Here is a 24,641-nt window from a genome sequence, read left to right on the forward strand (position 1 = left end):
AGGTGAAAGCCGTGCTTCATGACCCCCCTCTGTGTTTTAGAGACAATAATAATAATTACTATGATTATGATATGACAATATATATGAATATATACTTTTTAGTACTTTGAGTTGAAATACTTTTTAGTATTTTGCAAATACATGTCTCTGTATATAAAACAAAAGCCTCCTGTAATAAAGAAGAAAAAAAATTTAATACTGAACCTGTTGTGATGTTTTTATTTTGAAGGTATTAGAATGGAACTTCCTTTCGAGTTAACATTAACTGGAGGGAACATGTTAGCCGAAACCATTCACTTCTATTGGACACCTTCATCAGGACAGGAGCAGACGGCCAGCTAGCTTGCTAACTAGCTCTCTTGTCCAACTCCCTAGCTAGCTAGTTAGCCTGTTAGCTTTCCATCTCCAATCAGGCTAGTAAGCTACATAGCTTGTCCATCTAAACTGGCTAAATGGCTAACCTATAAATATTGTCCAATTCCACAGCTTGTTAGTTGGCTAGTTAGCTTTCAGTGTTTAAGCTGGCTAGTTAGCTAGCTAGCATGTCCATCTCCAAAGGTCTCGGGAGCTCCGGCCTGCCGTAACGAAGAAGACTTGAAACTAGAGGCTGAGACCATGAACTCGTGTTTACTGAGGAGTCGCCCCCTGCTGGTCACTAGAGAGTACGCGGCTTTAACACACACAGCTTCGTGCAGTGCCTCCTGTTGCATGCTGGGTAAGATTCGGCCATGTGGCAGATTTTTCTGCAGCACTTCAACTCGGGATCCGTCTTCTGCGGCTTCTTCCCTTCCTGACTTTTTTTCTTAAGTTGGGATCGTATATTGTTTTTATTGTCAACAATCTCTTGTTCAAACTTAAACCAAAAACTAACCAATGGAAAGAAGATGTCGTTCGCTTTGGTCTTTTGCAAATCACTTCACATCCTTTAAGGTGAGTTTTGATCTGTTTAAGATCTTTTCATGACAGCATTCAGATGTGTTTTTTAATTGAAGGCCTTTTTAAAATTCCTTTACTCTTCTCCTCATTTGATTGACAGGACGGTGTTTCTGTCAATGCATAACAATCAATAAACGCACTAATTGGCTCAGTTCCACTGATCTGAGCTCATCTGACTGAAGAACACAGGCTGTGCTCTGAGCCGCCTCGCTGCCCTTGAGCAGGGCGCTGCACGGAGAAAGTGTGCGTGAGTGTGCCGGGTTGTTTACTTGGTTATGTAACCCTGTCTCTGGCCTCACACACACAGACACACACACACACACAGGGTGCCAGAATGACTCAACATATGTTCAATGGAGCTTCCCCATCTGTCTGCTTGCCAGAAATCTGAATTTTCTCGTAAAGGAACAGTTCACTTTCATGTAGTTATACAGCGTAAGTAGCGGGTCTGAAATGTGCGGTAAAGCTGCATTCTCTGCCCTGACCAGCAGGGGGCGACTGGTCCCATAGAACTCTTCTCTCTTGAGTTACACTGTAAACATGAGTTTACGGTCTCAATCTCTAGTTGTGATGAGTTTGATTGACAGGTCTCTAATGGACCATAAAGCACGGCATGCTTTAGGACGTGGCCTATACGACTTATATGTTTTATTCAGAGCTCATTTGTACTTGTCTCCACCTTCTGGTTGCATAAAAACAAGATGGCCGCTTTATAGTTCACCGATTCACAGCTTCTCTTTTGTGATGACGAGGCTTAAATAAAGAGGAGTAAATAAAGGAATGATGCATTATTGAATCGGTTGAAGTACTATAATGTGTGACTGAACACACACTCAGCTGACAGGGTCTGTGTGTGTGTGTGTGTGTGTGTGTGTGTGTGTGTGTGTGTGTGTGTGTGTGTGTGTGTGTGTGTTTCCCTCTCGGTGGGGCTGCACTGAGCACGCTCACAACAACTGAAGGCTAAACAGGAACAGTGTGTGTGTGTGTGTGTGTGTGTGTGTGTGTGTGTGTGTGTCCCTTTGGTCAAGTCAACTTTTAAAACAAACTGACAGTTGTCAGCTTGGGTCAGCAGTGTGTGTGTGTCTGTGTTTGTGTGTTTTCAATGGGAAGTGCACTGAATCATATTAAGAATAATTAAATAAATGTCATATTGATCTGATCATTTACTGTTACTGATCAATGCAAAAAATAAATACATAAACAGCCATAAAAAAAAGAATCCACTGTGAGAAGAAATGAAAACAATTAGATTATTGATCTAATTACAACAAAAAACAATACTTCCATTTTTAATTGAAAAAAGTGAATGTTTTGTCTTTGACAAAATGTATTTGTATGTCAAGTATGTCAAGTATTAACTTTATGAATTTGTTGTGGAATAAACAAGCAGCTGCTTACTGCGGTCACACCAGTTGTCACGACAACGAGGTGTTTGTGTCCATCGCGCTTTCTGTCAACGTCAATAAAAACATTCTCATCCATCAGAGTATCCGATGGTCCGTTTCCTCTTGTTTGTCTTCGTCCTCGTGTGCGATCGCTGTGACTGTACGACTCTGCTGGTTAGGATCAACGAGTGACACACACACACACACACACACACACACACACACAGACTCACACGCTGAGTGCAAACAGGACAGTTGCTGATGCAGCATAATGTCTGTGATGTCATTCATTTCTTTGTGAGGTTAGTCATGAAACACACACAATCATTATGACGACACTGGAGGTGTGTGTATGCGTGTGTGTGCGTGTGTGTGTGTGTGTTTGTGTGTGTGTATGTGTGTGCGTGTGTGTTCGGCGTCAAATAAAACTCTTTTCATGTCCTTCTGTCTTTTGTGTTTGTGTGTTCTACGTCGCCATGGCAGCACGCTGACGGGGGAAAGATGTGTGTGCCGTCCTTCACGCACACACACACACGCACACACACACACACACTCACACACACACACACACACACACACACACTGTGATTTCACAGGTGACTTGAGGCATGATGGTTCATGCTGCTGTGACGCAAGAAGATTGTAATGACCCCACAAAGACACAAGACAACCGAGACATAAAACAACCACTAAGAGACAAAGAGACACAAGACAACGGATTATTTTTTAAATTAATTTTTAAGTGAATAATATTATATACTTCAGTTTTTATAGAATAATTATATATGTTGTAATACTTTTCCTTCTCTGTTCTGTCACACATTTGTTAAATCATTTATTTAAATTTAAAATAGAGAGAGAAAAAATCTTAAGGACAGAAAAGAAAGAAAGAGAAACAATGAAGGAGAGAGAGACATGCAGGAATGTCCCACTAATTGTTTCTATTTTAGAGAGCGGAGCTGCTTTCACACTTATTTAAGGAGAGTCGGTGTAAAAGTGACCTAAAAACAAAGCAGAGAGCCAGCTGGTGCTCACTGATAACACACACACACACACACACACACACACACACACACTTTCTGACGTAAACTAACCAACATTGTCTTTCACATCGTCCTTTATCACACTCGTCATTGTTACTTTATTATCAGCGAAACATCCACATTAATAAATAAAAACACGTGGAAGGAAAGAAGAGGAGAAGAAGAAGAACAAAGGAGAGCTGAACTAAAACTACATGACGTCCATCTTCTCCAGTTTAAAGTCTCCAAAAGGAGCCTCATCGGATTCAAAGTACTATTAAGACGACACTTCTGTGAGGGACTGAGGAGACGATAACAGGAGAGGATGGAGGTGCAGAACGGAGGTTCCTCACCAGAACGTCTGTATGTGGAGCTTTGCTGCCTCCTGCAGGAAGGAACGAGTGCTGCAGGAAACATGACAAACACCAAAAAGGGTATTACAACAATATTATTGATATTACAATAGTATTAACGTAGTTTTGTGGCACTGTTATTATTCAAAGGGATTTCATTATTTTTACAATAAATACAATGAATCATTTCTCAAAAATGTGCTGCATTAAGATGCATTTGGGCAGATACGCCCGTGATAAAAGAAAAGAGCACAGACGTGAACGTAGATTATGAACACAAATTAAGTTATTAAACGTATTAATACAGCTGCTCACTATGATGAAACCTGATGATGATCGATCATAAAAACTGTGCCACGTGTTTTACGCTGAGGAGCTATTCAGCGACCCGATTGGTTTAAAGCTCCTGAGAGCCCGCCCTTTAACCCCGCCCACGGGCGGTTCCTCTGGCTCTGATTGGCCAAACGCAAAGTCTGTCACGGTAACCATGGACTTTGGCTTTGCTGGTATCCAAGTGAAGACGTGAACGTGATTGTGACGTGATTTCATCAACGTGAACGTAAAGCGTCGCGTCGCTGGTGCGTTTTGTCGTAAATACAGATACGTTAGCTTGTTGCTCCACATCGGAACATCTGCATCGGGGGGTTCGCGGAGCAATGGCCCAGAGAAAGACGCCCAGAGCGCAGCCCAGGAGAGGTGAGTACCGCGTCCAGCGGGACCGGCCGGACCTCCGGACGCGCCTCTGTGCGGCTTCCCGTCGCCTTCCCCTGCGACTCAAAGTGGGCTTCCGTACCGGGAAAGATGCCCACCCGGGAGGGCGAACCCTAATACGAGTTGGGTTCTTTCATTCGGCTAACTACGTGCAAACAATCCTTCAGGCATTTCCTCGGCCGGATCCACTGTGGGTTTCACTTTTCTTCATGCAAAAGACCAGCAGCGGCCACAAGCCGCAGTGAAACGCCTCGTCCTGGTCACTGAAAGCCCGTTTGTGTACTGGACTTCTGCCGAAGCGAGCAGTGGGCTTTACGCCTCAATGCTAACGTCCTTATTCGCGTTTTCCCACTAGTTTGCTGCCCCTCTAAAGGGGAGAATATTCAACTGGGCGAAATTAGCATCGAGTCTGGTTTTGACGTCGTCAAAAACTAGCTGGCTGTTACTGACGCCAAACTAATCCAAACTAAGCTAAGCTAAACTAAGCTAGCTACCACAGATGATGGCCAACAAGCCAGTAACGTTTATTTGTGTCAGCTGACATGTTGTGTTGATGATCTGGTGTCACGTGAGTGTTTCTATGACAACACACTCATTTATTTACATATTTAGGAATCTGATCATTGATTATCCCTGAATCTGAATACATCAATAGAGTAATCTGAATACATCAATAGGAGTAATCTGAATACATCAAATGAAGTAATCTGAATACATCAATAGGAGTAATCTGAATACATCAATAGGAGTAATCTGAATACATCAATAGAGTAATCTGAATACATCAATAGGAGTAATCTGAATACATCAATAGAGTAATCTGAATACATCAATAGAGTAATCTGAATACATCAATAGGAGTAATCTGAATACACCAATAGAGTAATCTGAATACATCAATAGAGTAATCTGAATACACCAATGGAGTAATCTGAATACACCAATAGGAGTAATCTGAATACACCAATGGAGTAATCTGAATACACCAATGGAGTAATCTGAATACACCAATGGAGTAATCTGAATACACCAATAGAGTAATCTGAATACACCAATGGAGTAATCTGAATACACCAATGGAGTAATCTGAATACACCAATGGAGTAATCTGAATACACCAAATGGAGTAATCTGAATACACCAATAGAGTAATCTGAATACACCAATAGAGTAATCTGAATACACCAATAGAGTAATCTGAATACACCAATGGAGTAATCTGAATACACCAATGGAGTAATCTGAATACACCAATGGAGTAATCTGAATACACCAATAGAGTAATCTGAATACACCAATAGAGTAATCTGAATACACCAATAGAGTAATCTGAATACACCAATAGAGTAATCTGAATACACCAATAGAGTAATCTGAATACATCAATGGAGTAATCTGAATACATCAATAGATGGGATTTTGAATGCATGTCTTTTACTTGAGTATTTTAACAGTATAGTATTAGTACTTGAGTGTAATATCAGTACACCTGTTACTCTTTACAGGACAGACGGCTCTTTAACTCCGCAAATAGTGAGTGTCACCTGTCACAGGTAATAATGAGGGCGGGATATGAATGACAGATGTGAATCAAAAACACTTCTCAAATCTGGACCTTATGTTTTTTTTCTTTTAAAATAGTTTTACCAGATATTTACATTTTTAAATATTACTTGAAGTCCAGTTTCTCTGTTAATGCCGAGGCATTAAAATTAAAAAGGATTCTAGGATTTGTAAATGAATTATTATTTTTATTAATAATTATAATGTAATTATAACCATTGTTTATTCTACTATGGTTTATTTACTTATTGATTAACACACATCACCAAGACAAACTCATTGTACGTACTTTTGTTATTTTTTATTTAATATTAGTTATGTTGCTTTGTGATATTTTTTTTCCCAAATACCTCGTTATTGACCTTATCGATCGGTCAATTAAATTAAAAGCAGCAACTGAAAAGACAAATCTCAGTCATTCCGCTCTATGAAGTAAAGTATCGTGTACTGTAGTATTCCTTCATCAGGAGTGAGGTATTGTGTTGGAACCGGTGTACAGTTACTTCAACAAGAAGCGCGACACAGCGACTGGTGTTGGATATCCAGACGTGTGAAGGTCACACACACACTGGGTTTGTTGGCTCTAATAATAGTGTGGACCGGGGTCTGGATACTGGGAGGAGGAGGAGGAGGAGGAAGAGGAGGAGGAGGCAGAGCTCATGTGTCTCCTGCTCGGCTCGGTCGCTTTGTGTCGTCGTCCTTCACCGCTTTGATTTATTTAACTTCTTTGAACTCTTCTGAAGAGCTTCTGAGCTCCTCCCTGCGGTTCCTACTGTGGTTCTTATCTGCTTCTTGATCCTCGTCGATCACTTTTTAAACCTGAAGGCTTGTTTCTGGTGAGACCCGGGTGGGTCCATGCAGCGCTACCGCCACTATGGCACCTCCTTCCCCCCCGAACCCTCCCCAGCTCCCGTAGAGGAGATCAGTGCCGAGGAGGAGGTGTACACTGAGGAGGAGGTTTACACTGAGGAGGAGGTGTATGGGGAGGAGGCGGAGCCGCTGATACAGGAGGAGGCGGAGCCTGTGGTCCAACAGACAGGTAGGCCCGTGTGGGATTATGGTTTGACCTGGTTCGGTGTGGTTCATGTCTGACCTGGTGTGGTTCATGTCTGACCTGGTTTGGTGTGGTTCATGTCTGACCTGGTTTGGTGTGGTTCATGTCTGACCTGGTTTGGTGTGGTTCATGTCTGACCTGGTTTGGTTTGGTTCATATCTGACCTGGTTTGGTGTGGTTCATATCTGACCTGGTTTGGTGTGGTTCATATCTGACCTGGTTTGGTGTGGTTCATATCTGACCTGGTTTGGTTCATGTCTTACCTGGTTTGGTTTGGTTCATGTCTGACCTGGTTTGGTTTGGTTCATGTCTGACCTGGTTTGGTGTGGTTCATGTCTGACCTGGTTTGGTGTGGTTCATGTCTGACCTGGTTTGAATCGGTTAAAAGGTGTAAAAGAGGAGGAGGCCTCGCAGACGAAGGAGGAGGTGCAGCCCATCGTCCAGGAGACGGGTAGGAAAGGTTTGGGAGCCTGATTTGGTCTGCTTTCACTTGGCATGGTTAGGTTTGGCTTGGTTTGTCTTGGTTAGGTTTAGATTTGTTCTGTTTGGTTTCTCCACCATTGAGGACGAGACCTTTTCCCTCCAGAAGCTCCTCAACACACTTTTGAAGGGTTCTCCTGCTGCTCTACTGTCAACAAATCTCTTCATGCGATAAAAGACCTCGTCCACACTGAAGCATCGTGTGAGGTCAAAGGTCAGAGTCCATGATGGCTGTTGCCCTCGGCAACGTGCCTTCCTGTCCGTCAGCATGAACAGCTGTTGTGGTTTTGTGGATCGGGTCGACTCCCTCGCTCTAATCCTGGGAGGCCTTGACGCCTCGTCTCTGGACGCGTGTGTCAATAAAGTTTGATTCAAAGGGTTTGGGATTTTAACCAGGACATGAATTGTAGCTGTGAGCTTCTGGATTTTGTTCTAAATCAACGTTGGAATTGATTTCCTCAGAGGGGAAGACGGCGGTGGAGAGCAAGAATGGAAAGAGTTCAGAGCGAGGAGGAGGAGAAGGAGGAGGAGGAACCGGAACCAAGTACTCCATGTTCACCTGGTTCGTGGTCCTGGCTCTGCTGGGGGTCTGGAGCTCCGTGGCCGTGGTCTACTTCGAGGTGGTGGACTACGACAGCGTCATGGGTGAGTGCGATGACATCACTATGACATGGTGCTTTGATGGATGACGTCGTTCTAGTGACAATAATCATTCGAATAACCATTTGATTCAAATCATATTCACTTTAAGTGCAATTCTGTTTGTGTGGAATCATAATGATCTACAAATCAAATGTTTGAGCCACCGTCTGTTTTTACATAATAACCTCTGGAGAGACGCCACGTCGTCACGGCGACACGCGTTCTTTACAGAAACATCTTTAGCGTCATTTCAACCGAGTGAAGTTTGATGCTGGAGCTGCAGTTTTTACACACGCACACACACACATGCACACGCACACACACACACAGACACACACACACACAAACTTAGTTTTCAGAATGTTGGTTTTCATAGAGGAACCGTCTCTGTCTTCATGTGGTTTATAAGCTCTTCCTCTCAGACAGACGCACACACACGCACACACAGACACACACGCACACACGCACGCACACACAGACACACACGCACGCACACACGCACACACGCACACACACACACACACACTCTGTGGTCTCAGCCGTCGTCTCTGCTGAGCTGCTTCATGAGCGACGGACTTCCTGTTTCAGAGAAGCGTGTGTCTGTGTGCGTTTCCCCTCTAACACGCCTGTTACACTTAGTGGTCCTTGGTGTTGTGTGTGTTTATTGTGTTCTTAAGAAGTACATCACAGACCTGTGTGATTTTGATTTAATGCACAAAGACCGACTGTAGCTCCAGTGGAAATGTTTGAATCTGGATAATAAATGTTAATAGATGAATAATTCTATACACTCGTAACAACAATCACTGACTACAGTTCCAGCTGTGTGGTTATTGTCATTCTTAAATAAGACAACAGAGTGCATCATGTTCCGCATGCCGGTTGTTGTAACAATGGCAGAAAGTGTCCGTGCGTCTCGTGTGCACCTGATTTCTCTTCATGCTTCTTTGTTGCTGCTTCAACGCGTCTGCTGTGTCTCTTCTTCTCTCCTCGTTTCTCTGCACGCAGCCAGAGCGAAGCAGTTTCGTATGAACTTTTCAGAAGTTCTGCAAGGTACGATGTCGAGATTTAAAACCCGCATTTACGGGGCGACCGAACTGCTGCAGGAAAAAGTACCGATTTAACCGCCTTGAGACATTAAAACCAAATGAAAGTTTCATGTAGATACTTGAGTATAAAAGGGGCTGAAAGCTTTGAGCTGATCATGTTCACACAAGCATCAGTATGAGGCGTCGTATCTCACCAGTATTCCACCCAAACTACCCGATTACACCACAGAACTAACAGCAGTGGAACCAGCAACTTGTGCCCCGAGAGGCTAAATGAGTCTTTTTCCCAAAGGAGTCTGGTGGCGTTAAAGAGCCGAAGCGTTATCATGACGTATTATTCGGCTTTATTATTATTTAGGTTTCTAAATGACAAGAAAATAATTATTCAAATGTAGAGAAGAAATGTGAGTGAATATGATGAAATGCAGACATACCCTCCTCTTCCTCCTCTTCCTCCCTCAGGCAAGCTGACGGCCTATGACACCGATGGAGACGGAGACTTCGACGTTGAAGACGCCAAAGTTCTGCTCGGCAAGTTCACGTTTTATAAATTCCTCTTTGTTTCCGTCCCGGCGTGATTGCGGCCGTCTTCTTCTTCTGTGGTGTGAAGCGCACTAAAGCCGTTCCGCCCGTGAGAAGGAACGTTGGAAAGACGCTCAGAGTAGCGTTAATAATAATTCTAGTATCTATAATTATTCTATTACTGCGACGTTACTGAGTGATGATGCTACAGTGTTAGCGTAGCCTAGCACTGATCGATCCAGACTCCATTCAGAGAACCAGCGCGTTGAAGGACGTTTGCTCGTCGTCTATGAAGCATTATGACGTAATTTCAGCTTCACTTGGTCTGTTTATTGTGATGAAATTAGGAGCTAAATAGTTTATTTGGGTCCAGTTTGCCGTTGCTGCCTCTTCAGCTGGTCCTTACTGGAGTTATTACATCAAGTAAAAGAATAAACTAATATAAAACCCAATCGATAACGTAATCTATTGAACCCCCCATGGTGACGTCATCCGTCGGGTGGGACGAATCATAGAGGAAGTTTGAAGAGCCCGCAGACTCTGATCCAAGATGGCCGCCTCTGTAGCTCAAAGCAGGAAGCCTGACGAGACCGAGACAGGAAGCTGTGATTGTCTTTGGTTCATGTTGTTCTTCTTCTTTGACTTCTTCTAATCGCTTTCTTTCTCCTCCCGCTTCGCCATCTTTTATTTTGTTGTCTTGTTTGGTTTTGGTTTCCTTTTGTCTCTCATTCCTTTGGCTCCTCCTCCCTTTGCCTTCTCTGCACCTCCACACGTCCTCCCCCACTTTCTCCATCCCCCTTGATCTCCTCTCTGCCTCTGCTCCCATGCTGTCTGCGCCCCCTCCCCCCTCCCTCCCTCCCTCCCTCTCTCTCTCTCTCTCGTCAGGCTTGACCAAAGATGGCGGCGGTAGTGCGAACGCCGAGTCGCTTGAGGAGGTCCTTAATATTTTAGCAGAGGAGGGCTCTGATTGGATCTATGGCTTCTTCACCTTCCTGTATGACGTAGTGTCCTCGCCCGTAGAGCGGGGCGAGGGGGAGGAGGATAAGGAGGTGAAGGAGCAAGGGAAGGAGGCGACAGCCCAGATGCAGGAGGAGGGAGGAGGCGGCGAGACCCCCTCTGATGCCGAGGAGGTCAAAGGGGTCGCGCTGGACCTCCAGAACCTGGAGGCCGGGAAGCCGGGCCGGTAGCTCGGCTATGTGGTCCCAGTACCGCCTGCGAGGATCGGACTGGGAGCCGCAGGACGACGCTCTGGTTCCCGGTGCCGGGCCCAACCGGGCCCAACTGGGCCAAACTGTCCTGAAAATGAAAGAGGAAGCTCAACTGGACTTTCAATATAAAACCTTTGCTGGCTCATGACACATTTTCTTATTTCTCTTTGTGTCAAAAGATTAAGATGAAATGAAACTTTAAATTTGTCAACGGAGAGAAAGAAATGTCGTAAATGTCACATTTCAAAGAGGTGTTTTCCTCTGCGTTTGTGCGTTTGTTGAACCTTTGCTGATCGCGTGGACTCTGCTGTGTGTCGACCTTTAGGTTTGTGGTGCGTTGATGGCGTCGTGCTGATCAACGTAAACGCATCCACAGCATTCCTCGTCCTGTTGTTGTTGTTGTTGTTGTTGTGAACGCTCCTCTTGTGTTCTGCTCAGATGAGAAGAAGTTAAGAGCTTCTGCTCACCGGCTGAGAAAAGGTACCTTCAAGCGTGTCTTGTTTGTGTGTCTGTGCGTTTCCTGCTCTGATGCTAAGCTAACGGCTAACCGACCCGTCTTTTGTCAAACCGTCTAGAGGACAAGAAGGTGAAGAGTCCCCGCTGACGCGGTTCTAACACCCTTTAGGTTCTCGCCTGTACTAAACGTGAGCTCTGATCCGCTTGTTTGCGTTCGTCGTGTTGGATTGTTCGAGCTTGACTTAATGCTCTGAAAACCGGCCGGAAAAGCATGTTCTTCTCTTACAAACGCATCATCTGTGACCTTTGTGAACATTCGATTCTACGCGACCCATCAAACCGTTTCATGTTGAATATTTTCAGATTCCAAAAAAATAGATCGAATAAGTTGAAGTTGCGTTGAAGGAGCTTCCCCTCGGTGGAAGTACTTCCTCTTCTGTGTTCGATGCAGAGGAAGTGAACGTCCTTATCGTCCTCTGTATCGTCTCCGCTTGTTGTCGTCGTCATGGCAACCGATGAGTTGTAACAACATGACAGGAACAGGAAGTGTCCGTATTTGGACTTTGGAGAAAATGTATTTAAATATTTAACTTGAATTTCGCTGCCTGCTGGTCATGTCCTACTCGTTTGCCTCTGCAATACTGTGCTATTAAAAGTGTGTTACTAAGTGAATGCACGTTCTGTTGTGTGACGGATGACATCACTAATGACTTTAGGGTCCATCGGCGTTTATTTGAACGTTGGTAAATGGACAGCACTTCGCCACGTCAGGACTTTTGGAGAAACATTCATTCACAATTTAATACAAACATTCTACGCTACTTTGTCAAAAACATGCTTTGTCGTTACGATGTACATCTATTTGGGGCAGAAAATACTTAAATAATTGAAGAGGAAAAACATTTTGGAGGGAAGTCTTTTATTTTGGAGGGGGGTCATTAGGGATCAACTAATTTCATTTTTTTTGTTTGCAGCAGCAAATGAACCATATATTTGTTATTTGGTATCTCCGGCCTCCTGCTTGCTGTGATGATGTGGCAGATCTTTGTCTTCAGGATGTAAATATTTGATGTGTTTGGTCCCAGAAGACGAGACGTTAGAAGAATCCCATCAGGAGATTAAACTCCCAGAAGGTAGATTTCTCTGTGTGACGCTGCCAGTTGGTTTGTGTCATTAATCTCTTCTCATGACCATCTGTTGATGTTCCATCTGAAGTGGAGGAGGCTTCTGCTGGAGAGAACTCCACCAGAGGTACGAGAAGACGTCTCTGTTGTGACCTTTTGAAGCTCGACCCTTTTTGTTCATCTGAATGACCTTCTGAGCGAGCGATGCATGTTCTGTGCCATGTTGGTCCTCGTGTGGAATTTTACCCCTTTTATTACCAAACCGAGACAGAAAATGTTTCTAATGTTTTACGTCTAACGGAGCAGATTCTTTACCAGCACGTCGCATCCTCTGCTAACATCTCCTGCTTGGTTTGAGGGTCACGTTCACGTGTAATTCATGACCGCTTAAAGTTCCACCTTGAACCCGACACCTCAGAGCCGCCGGTCAGAGGAGCCCGGCTGCGCTCCGCCCTGAGGGAGGAGCTCAGGGTCATCCACCAAAAGATGGAGGCCAAGAGGATCGCTCGCATCGTCCTGGCCGAGATCAAGGCCTTCCTCGCCGAGGAAGAGGAGGAGAAGGAGAAAGACTGGGCGCTGAAGATGAGGATGCTGGAGGCCGCGCAGGAGCAGCTTAGGGAGGAGAGCAGGAGGAGAAAGGAATGGATCGAGGAGGACAAGGCCCAAGAGGAGAGGATGGAGAAGGAGATGGTTGAGAAGGACAGAATGGAGGAGGACAAGGCCCAAGAGGAGAGGATGGAGGAGGAGAAAGAGAAGATCACTAAAGAGAGAGATGAAAAAGAAAGACTTGAGAAGGAACGAGTCGCTAGAGAAACCGAGAGACTAGAGAAGGAACGAGTCGCTAGAGAAACCGAGAGACTAGAGAAGGAACGAGTCGCTAGAGAAACCGAGAGACTAGAGAAGGAACGAGTCGCTAAGGAAAGAGAGCGACTAGAGAAGGAACGAGTCGCTAAGGAAAGAGAGCGACTAGAGAAGGAACGAGTCGCTACGGAAAGAGAGCGACTAGAGAAGGAACGAGTCGCTAGAGAAACCGAGAGACTAGAGAAGGAACGAGTCGCTAAGGAAAGAGAGAGACTAGAGAAGGAACGAGTCGCTAGAGAAACCGAGAGACTAGAGAAGGAACGAGTCGCTAAGGAAAGAGAAAGACTAGAGAAGGAACGAGTCGCTAGAGAAACCGAGAGACTAGAGAAGGAACGAGTCGCTAGAGAAACCGAGAGACTAGAGAAGGAACGAGTCGCTAAGGAAAGAGAGCGACTAGAGAAGGAACGAGTCGCTAGAGAAAGAGAGAGACTAGAGAAGGAACGAGTCGCTAGAGAAACCGAGAGACTAGAGAAGGAACGAGTCGCTAAGGAAAGAGAGAGACTAGAGAAGGAACGAGTCGCTAGAGAAACCGAGAGACTAGAGAAGGAACGAGTCGCTAGAGAAACCGAGAGACTAGAGAAGGAACGAGTCGCTAGAGAAAGAGAGAGACTAGAGAAGGAACGAGTCGCTAGAGAAACCGAGAGACTAGAGAAGGAACGAGTCGCTAAGGAAAGAGAGCGACTAGAGAAGGAACGAGTCGCTAAGGAAAGAGAGCGACTAGAGAAGGAACGAGTCGCTAAGGAAAGAGAGCGACTAGAGAAGGAACGAGTCGCTAAGGAAAGAGAGAGACTAGAGAAGGAACGAGTCGCTAAGGAAAGAGAGCGACTAGAGAAGGAACGAGTCGCTAAGGAAAGAGAGCGACTAGAGAAGGAACGAGTCGCTAAGGAAAGAGAGCGACTAGAGAAGGAACGAGTCGCTAAGGAAAGAGAGCGACTAGAGAAGGAACGAGTCGCTAGAGAAACCGAGAGACTAGAGAAGGAACGAGTCGCTAAGGAAAGAGAGCGACTAGAGAAGGAACGAGTCGCTAAGGAAAGAGAGCGACTAGAGAAGGAACGAGTCGCTAAGGAAAGAGAGCGACTAGAGAAGGAACGAGTCGCTAAGGAAAGAGAGCGACTAGAGAAGGAACGAGTCGCTAAGGAAAGAGAGCGACTAGAGAAGGAACGAGTCGCTAGAGAAACCGAGAGACTAGAGAAGGAACGAGTCGCTAGAGAAACCGAGAGACTAGAGAAGGAACGAGTCGCTAAGGAAAGAGAGCGACTAGAGAAGGAACGAGTCGCTAGAGAAAGAGAGAGACTAGAGAAGGAACGAGTCGCTAAGGAAAGAGAGCGACTAGAGAAGGAACGAGTCGCTAGAGAAAGAGAGAGACTAGAGAAGGAACGAGTCGCTAAGGAAAGAGAGCGACTAGAGAATGAACGAGTCGCTAAGGAAAGAGAAAGACTAGAGAAGGAACGAGTCGCTAGAGAAACCGAGAGACTAGAGAAGGAACGAGTCGCTAGAGAAAGAGAGAGACTAGAGAAGGAACGAGTCGCTAAGGAAAGAGAAAGACTAGAGAAGGAACGAGTCGCTAAGGAAAGAGAGCGACTAGAGAAGGAACGAGTCGCTAGAGCGAGACTAGAGAAGCAGAGGGTGGAGAGCGAGCATATCGCTAAGGAAAGGTCCCGAGTCGCTCAGGAGAAGCAGAGGGCGGAGAAGGACAGATTTGAGAGGGAACGAGTTTCCCGGGAGCAGAAGGAGAGCGAGGCGGCCCGGGAGAAGGACGGAGTCCCGCAGGGGAGGACGGAGAGGCCGCGGCTCGCCAGAGAGAAGGCTGCCCGGGACAAGATGGAGGCGGAGAGGCCGGCGAAGGTAGAACCGAGGAAACGGGAGCTCCTGGAGGGGAAGTCCAACTCGTCCCAGACGACCGCGTCGGCGATCCGGAGGGAGAAGATGGCCGTCGGTGGGAAGAAGAATTGACTGGTGGGATGGACGTTGTCTTGATGAAGGGTGGGACAGCAGTGACACAAGCCGCTCCTCATTTGATGACATTAGCTAATAAACCCTTTTCTGGCTTTTTGTCAACTAAATATCCTCAAAATAATAAAGGTATAGTTTGGAAATTTACGTCTTGCTAAAAAACGGCTTTATTTTCTGTTTCATTACGCACTGGACAGACTTCGGGTCGGTATTTCAAAATGGTCATTGGTTGGACGGGTTTTAATTGATCATCATCAACATCGGGAGACTTCACACTTGCCAGATAACTTGATTCCATCGACCTCCGTGGGAAGTAGCTAACTCCAATTAGCATGACCTTAAGTTAAGCACTTTTTAAGTGATCATTTTAAGTCCGGAGAAAAACGCTGGTGAGTTAAAGCTGCATTCTCTGTAGTGACCAGCAGGGGGCGACTCCTCTGCTCCCATAGACGTCTATGAGGAAATGACTCTACTTCTCTGTAGTGACCAGCAGGGGGCGACTCCTCTGCTCCCATAGACGTCTATGAGGAAATGACTCTACTTCTCTGTAGTGACCAGCAGGGGGCGACTCCTCTGCTCCCATAGACGTCTATGAGGAAATGACTCTACTTCTCTGTAGTGACCAGCAGGGGGCGACTCCTCTGCTCCCATAGACGTCTATGAGGAAATGACTCTACTTCTCTGTAGTGACCAGCAGGGGGCGACTCCTCTGCTCCCATAGACGTCTATGAGGAAATGACTCTACTTCTCTGTAGTGACCAGCAGGGGGCGACTCCTCTGCTCCCATAGACGTCTATGAGGAAATGACTCTACTTCTCTGTAGTGACCAGCAGGGGGCGACTCCTCTGCTCCCATAGACGTCTATGAGGAAATGACTCTACTTCTCTGTAGTGACCAGCAGGGGGCGACTCCTCTGCTCCCATAGACGTCTATGAGGAAATGACTCTACTTCTCTGTAGTGACCAGCAGGGGGCGACTCCTCTGCTCCCATAGACGTCTATGAGGAAATGACTCTACTTCTCTGTAGTGACCAGCAGGGGGCGACTCCTCTGCTCCCATAGACGTCTATGAGGAAATGACTCTACTTCTCTGTAGTGACCAGCAGGGGTCTTCTTCAACACAACATGATGTTCATTTAGTAAATTAATGTCCATTTAGAGTCAAACAGACCATAAAGCAGGGGACGCTTTAGGGCGGGACTACTGTGATTGGCAGGTCTCTACCAGAGACGTATACGGGGGCTGGATTCAAATAGTCCAAAAATGGCCTCCTAACGTCTATTCCTAACCACTGATTGACCTGATCTGTAAAACAGACGTTTCTCCATCACAATCGTTATTTCTCGCGGGCGGCTGAATGATGCGTTACTGTTTAAATATGCAGTATGTATATATTATATATTATTATATAATTGTGGGACGGAATGATCTCCTTTGGGAAAGGACGGTTCCTAATAAGGAACTGAGTAAGGAAGCATTGAAGCTCCTTTCCTCAGCATTAGAGAACAGCTCTTTGCGCCACTACTTCCAGGTCCTCTCGCTCAGTGAGGAACCTTCCTGAGAAGAAAGGACTGTTCCAATCCAGAAATGATCACTTCCTGTTCACTGGTTGCAGAGTGACGTTACCATGACGACCTCCACCCCTTATATTCAGTCCTGTAAATGCCACGTTTGACATGACTGTTTATGTCAGTTTTAGTCACTAAAATGTGTTTGATAAAAAGGTTCAATAGAGGAGTAACGTCAGGAAATGTGGTTTTAAACACGCGCTTTGCGTCCTGGTGCATGTTGGCTGGATGTAACTGCCGAAGATGTTTTGAGTACTGAGCTTTATTCTGATTGGTTCTCTGTCCTGTTGTGAATAGAGGTTTAAATAAATGCTGATTTAATGTAAAGTCTACCATTACCGTGAAAACACTCTTACTTTGGAGGGACGGAAGACATGAATTTCAAATTCTTTTTTAGGTCCTGTGAAAAGCGACTGTTCATCACGTTCGATGTTGAGCGTAACGATTCATGTGCTGTTATTTAAGTGTTTAACTCCGGATAAGAGGCTTCCTTCGTCCATGGGGACATCGGCTCCCCTGACCTCTGACCTCTGGGAGATTGGGCGACTGGGGTTGTGAGCCTCTAATAAATAAGCGTTGTGCTGCAGAGTTAACTCGTAATATTCAGTGACTCAAAACTAAACTCGATGCCTCCAGTTTCAAATGTAGTTCGTCAATTCATTCAAATACTTTTCCTTTCTGAATAAATCTTTTCAAATGGAGATTCGTGTGTTCTTCTCCGATGGCGAACGTGACGGAGGCCTCGCGTGAACCCGGTAACCTTCTTTCTAAAGCGTCCTGTTCCTCTTTTCGACGTTATCTTGCTCCATCGCAGCTTCCTCCTCTTATCACTTCTTCTCAGCTCGAGTTTCCTTCCCAAAAAGCCGCCTCACAGACCAGAAGTTTCGTGTGTAAATTTGAACACTGTGAACAAATATTAACATTTCACAATAAACGTATAGAAAATGATGCTCATGCACATTTCTGTAATTCTCTGAAGACGACAACCTTTAAAAACGCTGTTTTCTGAATGAAGTCTGGTGCAGTCAGTGCTAGGCTACGCTAACATTGTGGCTGCTCCGTCAACACAGGAAATGGTCATGTAGTGGTTGTTTGTACACGTCCATGCACCCTGCAGCTCCTCGTGTCCACGTCTTGGTATCAGGGACATTTTCTTTAAGCCGATTTCATTAAATATCACTTTCTATTTGTTGCATAAAACACAAACGTATGATCTTCATTTGACTCGAATAGTTCTTTTCCGTTATTGTCTCAAAGTGAGGAAGTTACTCAGTGTAAAGAAGGACGCCGCCCCCTTTAACCTCTCGTCCAATGAACAGGCCTGAAGGCGGCGGAGAAACCACGTGTGGGCGATTCACCTGAGGAGCGAGCAGGTGAGGTGTGCAGCAGACCGTCGTGGATCAGAGAGAATAGATAAGATAAGTCGTGCTGACTACAGTGGACCGTTACCTTTCGCTTTTTGGGTTAATAAACAATCTCTGAAGTTTTAAAAAGAAAGGAAACCACCAATCGGCGAGCTTCAGAGTCTCGGGGGCGGAGCCAACGCGGGTCACGCCACCCTAACCCGCCTGAGGCCGAGCGGCGTATTTATTATAATGAACGTTCCTCTGAAACAAACCCGGGTTCCGTGACTGAAAGCAGGCGGTCCAACAGAACCAGTGTGATCTCGTCTGATTCACTTTTATTTCAACATTATTTCTGCTCCCACGTCCTCAGAGAGCAGCCCGTCCTCCGCCCCCGACGAAGATGATGAAGATGAAGGTGCGTCTTTATTTCTTATTGTTCTTTGGAGGAAAATGTTTCTGTGTTCCTGCTCATCTTCATCTGCTGACGTCTGCAACACAAACGTGAAGGAGAGCGAGCAGAGCTGCTTGTGTCCTCTGCAGCGCTCACGCCACACGGGGGGCAGGAACACGGGGGGCAACGAGGGGGGCAACGAGGGGGGCAACGAGGGGGGGGGGGGCAGATAGAGAGAATCTCCAAGCAGACTAGAAGGCGGCCATCAGAAGGACAAGTTAACAAGTTAACACACGACGGTCTAGAGGAGGGTTCAAGGAGGCCTCCACCAAATAGTCATCAACCACAACGTGTGTGTGTGTGTGTGTGTGTGTGTGCGTGTGTGTGTGTGTGTGTGTGTGTCTCACAGCTGCCGCCCCCCCTCTGGTGGAAGATGACTTTGTGCCAGGTACAGTATATTTATAACTGTGTTGTATTATTATCTAGTGGTATTCAGATCATTTACTGCAGTATATGTACTAATACCACAAGTGAAAGTCAATTCAGAGTCTTTTATATTTATTTAGAATATAGTCATTTAGCTGATTATAAAAATGTTTTCCTGTTTATGCAGCATTTTAACTACTTTATATCCAGTTTTCTGGTTTATTCTAATCGATGTATCGTAGGTTATGACGTCATCATTTGTTTGGAGGGTCGTATAATGTACCTCTGAGGTGTACAGTACAAAGTACATCATGTACCCGCTAAAGAAGAAGAGTAGTACCTGCAGTCACTTACAGAGTACCTGTGTGTTACAGACGACCTCAGAGACCTTCATCCAGAAGGTGAGTGAAGTCTGCTGCTTCTAATCAGAGGTCACCGTTTCATCAGAATTCTCTCCTGCTAGTTTTTGTTTCTTTATTTCAGAGGATCGAACTGAAGCAATAGACACAACTGGAGGTGAGTACTAGTACCTGTACAGTAGTATTCTTTAGGTCAGGGTGAGTACATTGAGCTGTTTTTCCTGTTGTAGTTCTGTTGGCGGAGCGCCGCCCAGAGGAGAGTCCAGGTGAGTTCAAACCCCCGAAGGTCCGAAGGCCCCAAAGGGCCCGAAGGACAAAGACTTCTTACTGAAACACGGCGTGCGATCAAAGCCAAACGCCCCCACGTGTCCGTGTGTGCGAGCGCATGCAGCACATTTCCTTCGTGCATCACAACCAGCGTGGAATTGTACCCGACTGCTCCCTGTCCACGCCCCTTTATGCAAATCATATGCAAATGAGCCCCGCCCCCCGTCCTCTCTGCTGGATCAGAAAAGATGGAAAAAAGGAGCTTCTTTCCGAAGTGGAGCCACGCGAACATAAGCTGTGCTGCTGCAGCCCGAGGACGAGGTTTGTCTTCGGGCTGCAGCAGCGGCTGATGAGCCAGATGTCCTCTCCGTCTCTAGATATGCGCTCTCTCCTTAGTGCACCGTGCAGCCATCGTTTTAACCGCCACTTCATGCAATAATACCTGCAGACACGTGTTCATTGTTCACGTGTCTCAGATGTCCACATCACTCCGTCTGAGGACAAATTCTGTTCACGTTGATTTATTATCACGGTTTCCCAACATCACCTGTAAGAACCAGCAGCTGTGGAAAAGAGCATAAAACAGCCCTGAAGTCGGCACATTTCCACCGCCATTTTGCTCTTGATACATGTGATCGTTGACGTGAAAAAGCGTCTCCACCCATCAAAGTCCTGGTCTTCATTCCGTCTCCACCCACCAAAGTCCTGGTCTTCATTCCGTCTCCACCCATCAAAGTCCTGGTCTTCATTCGTTCTCCACCCATCAAAGTCCTGGTCTTCATTCCGTCTCCACCCACCAAAGTCCTGGTCTTCATTCGTTCTCCACCCATCAAAGTCCTGGTCTTCATTCCGTCTCCACCCATCAAAGTCCTGGTCTTTCCCAATAAAAAGAGACTGATGTAAACATTACCCGATGATACGCGATGTGGTCGTTACTATGGCGACACCATCCAAGTCCTGCACCTTGATGGGGTTTTTCTTTGGATTCCGTAGCGGAGTCTGGACGATACCTGACAAGCTCCAAGTTCTCACGGCAATCAGGTACGTTGTCCAAACATCTGGAACCAGCTGCACACCTGTGAGGCCAGATGTTCTTTCTAAACGTCCTAAAAAAATACTGTTTATCCTTCTGCCAGAGGTGGAGGCAGAGAACCCGTCTGAACCAGTAGAACCTCAGAGCGACTCACCGCAGGAGGCTGAGGGTGAACTGCACACACACACACACACACACACACACACAGACACACGCACACACGCACACACACACGCACAGACACCACCTAGTGGTCAGTACCGAGACGCCTTTAGGGTTTAGAATCTCTAGTTTATTCAAAACAAAAAAATACTATTAATATATAAAATACATAAATAGTATTAGAAACAAGAGTAAATACTTTTGTATTACTTTGTTATCTTTTAGTTTTTCAGCTTGAGTGTTGATTTCTGTTTTTAAAAGTTTAAAAGAACATTTCTGAATCTATTTGAGCTCTTTCTCAGCCAGAGATGATCTTTGCTTCCTTTCTGCTCCTCTGACCTTTGACCTCTGACCTCGGCGAGTCGTGAATGTTAAAGTGTCTCCCGTCTCACAGGGAAACCAGAGGAGAAGCTCAAAGAAAAAGGTGAAGATTTTAAACAAACACACAAATACTCAAAGCAGCTTTTTGGATTTAAGTTGAGTTTTTTTAATTTATTTTTTTTTCCCCAGCGAAGAAAAATAAACCAAAGTTGTTGAATAAATTTGACAAGACGATTAAAGCGGAAATTGACGCTGCGGAGAAGCTCCGCAGGAAGGTAAATATTTCCGATGTTCATTTAATTCTGATCCAGATGTTTGAGCTAAAGAAGCTTCTTTCCTTCAGGGGAAGCTGGAAGAAGCTCTGAGAGCGTTCGAGTCGCTGGTGCAGCAGAATCCTCAGAGCCCCCGAGCTCGCTACGGGAGAGCCCAGGTACTACGGGTACTAGTACGCAGAGTACTACGCAGAGTACTACGCAGAGGACTTGTGAACAGCCCCCCGGTGTCTGCAGGTGGAGGACGACCTGGCTGAGAAGCTGCGTAGTAACGACATGCTGCAGAAAGCCATCAACAGCTACAGAGAAGCCGCCGAGCTCCCCGACGCGACCTCTGACCTCCTGAGGGCGGCGCTGAAGAGGCGCGCGGAGCGACAGCAGTTCCTGGGTGAGACTGAGCGCTGCGAGCGCCGCTGCTGGTACTGGTATACGCTGTAACGTGCCTCCTCCGTCAGGTCGCGTCCGCGGCTCGCTGGCCACGCTGGAGAAGATGGTGCAGATCTTTCCGGAGGACATCGGCCTGAAGAACGAAATGGGCGTTGCTCACCTGTTGCTAGGCGACAACAAGGGCGCCGGGAGGGTCTTCGGGGAGGTAGGCGCGCGCGCTCGCGTTCACCGGTTGAGGCGTTGCCCCGCGCTCGTCTCTGATTGGTCGTCCGTCTGCCTGCAGGTCCTGGCGGTTGCCCCTAGCAACGGCTTCGCCAAAGTTCACTACGGCTTCATCTTGAAGTCAGAGAACAGGATCGCAGAGAGCATTCCGTACCTGAAGGTGTTACACGGGTCTATAGCACGTAGAATGTAGAATGCATACGCACGCCGTCGCTGAGCGCTGTGGTCGCTTCCTGTCCTCCAGGACGGGATCGAGTCGGGGGAACCGGGGACGGATGACGGCAGATTCTATTTCCACCTCGGAGACGCGCTGCAGAGGGTCGGAGACGAGAGCGTGAGTACCGTTGTGTTCCTGATCTAGTTAATCAATACCGAGTAACGTTCTAGACAAATGAAATCATTTAATATAATAAAGTCACGTTGTCTTTGTTGTACATTAAATCCTATATAGCAAACTTATTGAGATAAATGTAAAATATTTCATTCAGACGTGAGCTTGTTACTGTGTCTGTTTGTACTGGTATCGTTTTATTGTTATTTTGGCCATTTAGACGTAAATAAACACTATAGAACATAAATGGTTCCTAACGGTTCTGCTTTGAATGTCACATTTCATGGACGAGTTCTTGGTGCTAAATGTCCTCAGGCTTACAGCTGGTACGAGTTGGGTCACCGGCGAGGTCACTTTGCGTCGGTGTGGCAGCGCTCCCTCTACAACGTGGACGGGCTGAAGGCTCAGCCGTGGTGGACGGCCAAGGAGACGGGGTACACCGACCTGGTCCGGGTGAGACCCCACAGAGACCTTTGAAGGACTCCATGCGTTGTGAGGAAGACGCAGCAGTGAGCTTGTCTCTGTCCAGACGTTGGAGAGGAACTGGAAGACGATCCGGGACGAGGCTTTGGCCGTGATGGACCAGAAGACGGGCTCCTTCGTTCCTGAGGAGGAGAACCTGAGGGAGAGAGGAGAGTGGGGCCAGTACACGCTGTGGCAACAAGGCACGACGACACGTTCACTCGTTCATCTGGTCCTTCTGAGCTCCTCCACAACATCTGGACCAAGAGATGTTCCTCTAATGTGGTTTGTGTGTTTCCAGGAAAGAAAGTGGGGAACGCGTGCAGGGACGTCCCGAAGACCTGCTCACTGCTGGAGAAGCACTCTGAGGCTACAGGCTGCAAGAGAGGACAGGTACACACACACACACACGCACACACACAGACGCACACACAGACACACACACACTCTTAAAATAGACGTGATCAGATTTTTAGTAAAAACAAGAAATAAGAAATAATCTGGTTGTCTGTGTGTGTGTGTGTCTGTGTGTGTGTGTGTGTGTGTGTGTGTGTGTGTGTGTGTGTGTGTGTGTGTGTGTGTGTGTGTGTCCTCAGATCAAGTTCTCGGTGATGCACCCGGGGACACACGTGTGGCCTCACACTGGTCCCACTAACTGCCGACTCAGGATGCATCTCGGCCTCGTCGTCCCCAAACGCGGCTGCAAGATCCGCTGCACCGACCAGACCAGGTACGCTCTTCACCCTCGTCATCGCTCGTAGCCGCTCGCTCTCTGAGTTGCTGATGGTTGAACGAATCCCCCCCCCCGCCCCCACAGGGAGTGGGAGGAGGGCCGCGTCCTGATCTTCGATGACTCCTTCGAGCACGAGGTGTGGCAGGAGGCCGCCAGCTACCGGCTCATCTTCATCGTGGACGTGTGGCACCCGGAGCTCACGGCCCCCCAGCGCCACAGCCTGAGCGCCATCTAGAGGGGAGCGCCGGCCAATCAGAGCGCACGCTTCTCATTCTGCTGCTGCCGCCGAGCAGGAGATCACTTCCTGTGACGAGCTCTGTGTGAAGGAGCGAAGCGCCGGACTGAAGGAGACCAAAACGTTACTACTGGACTTTACAAGCCGCCTCACACACACACACGCACACACACGCACACACGCACACGCACACACGTGGTACGCCCTCTGGCCCAACGGGCTCAGGGTTCTGGTTCTGGTTCTGAGTTATCTGTTCAACACAAATGCTGGTATTTGTTTTTCCTACATTTAACAGAAAATAAAGTGTTTCCTTTCTTTGTCTCCTCTCCTCATCTCCTTTCCCTGTCTCCTTTCCTCGACTCCTCTCCTAGTTCTCCTCTCCTTGACTTTTCAACCTTTCACAAGAACACAAACTTGCGGCCGTAATTCTGGTCCTGGTCCTGGTCCTGGTCCTGGTCCTGGTTCTGGATGTGTGGATTTATTTTTAAGTCAAGTTTATTTTCTGTTAAATAGAATAAATAATAAAAACAGCTGTTCTGTTGAAAGAAACTCAAATGTTTACTTTAATTCTCAAGTTGTTGTTGTTGTTTATGAGATAAAAGGAGACGCCTTCATTTTTACCACTAAAGACTAAAGTTTTTCTTTCACATTTGCACAGAAAAAACAAAACACAAGTTAGTAAAGATTTATATTTGTATTAAAAATGATAAAAACACAAATAAAACGTGTTTGTTTTTATTTGTTCGATCAGCTGTTTCTACGTTTCATGTTTCTGAGGAAACAAACATCTGCATCTTTTCTCCTTGTT

At 46.4% G+C, this 24,641-nt stretch overlaps 1 protein-coding gene across 21 annotated transcripts; it reads left to right on the forward strand.

Moving 5' to 3' along the window:
* The first annotated feature begins 4,174 nt into the window (after positions 1–4,174).
* On the forward strand, positions 4,175–24,557 carry unm_hu7910 (un-named hu7910). 21 transcript variants are annotated; one of them, XM_078096389.1, is made up of 26 exons: positions 6,692–7,009; positions 7,413–7,484; positions 7,590–7,718; positions 7,967–8,149; positions 9,155–9,199; positions 9,658–9,726; positions 18,206–18,259; positions 18,603–18,647; positions 19,033–19,071; positions 19,424–19,450; positions 19,533–19,565; positions 19,639–19,674; positions 20,669–20,716; positions 20,812–20,877; positions 21,265–21,294; positions 21,381–21,466; positions 21,535–21,621; positions 21,701–21,851; positions 21,919–22,055; positions 22,134–22,232; positions 22,317–22,406; positions 22,719–22,856; positions 22,933–23,068; positions 23,167–23,258; positions 23,462–23,595; positions 23,683–24,557. In XM_078096389.1, exons 1-26 carry the CDS (start codon positions 6,826–6,828, stop codon positions 23,831–23,833), a joined length of 2,361 nt encoding a protein of 786 aa, XP_077952515.1. In that variant the 5' UTR covers positions 6,692–6,825; the 3' UTR covers positions 23,834–24,557. The 21 variants fall into 21 exon arrangements, with proteins under 21 accessions (XP_077952519.1, XP_077952521.1, XP_077952522.1 ...); XM_078096390.1 differs by lacking the exon at positions 9,155–9,199; XM_078096392.1 differs by lacking the exon at positions 7,590–7,718.
* The last annotated feature ends 84 nt before the right edge of the window (positions 24,558–24,641 follow it).

The sequence above is a fragment of the Gasterosteus aculeatus genome, chromosome 21 (assembly GCF_964276395.1).
Source record: "Gasterosteus aculeatus chromosome 21, fGasAcu3.hap1.1, whole genome shotgun sequence".
Taxonomy (NCBI): domain Eukaryota; kingdom Metazoa; phylum Chordata; class Actinopteri; order Perciformes; family Gasterosteidae; genus Gasterosteus; species Gasterosteus aculeatus.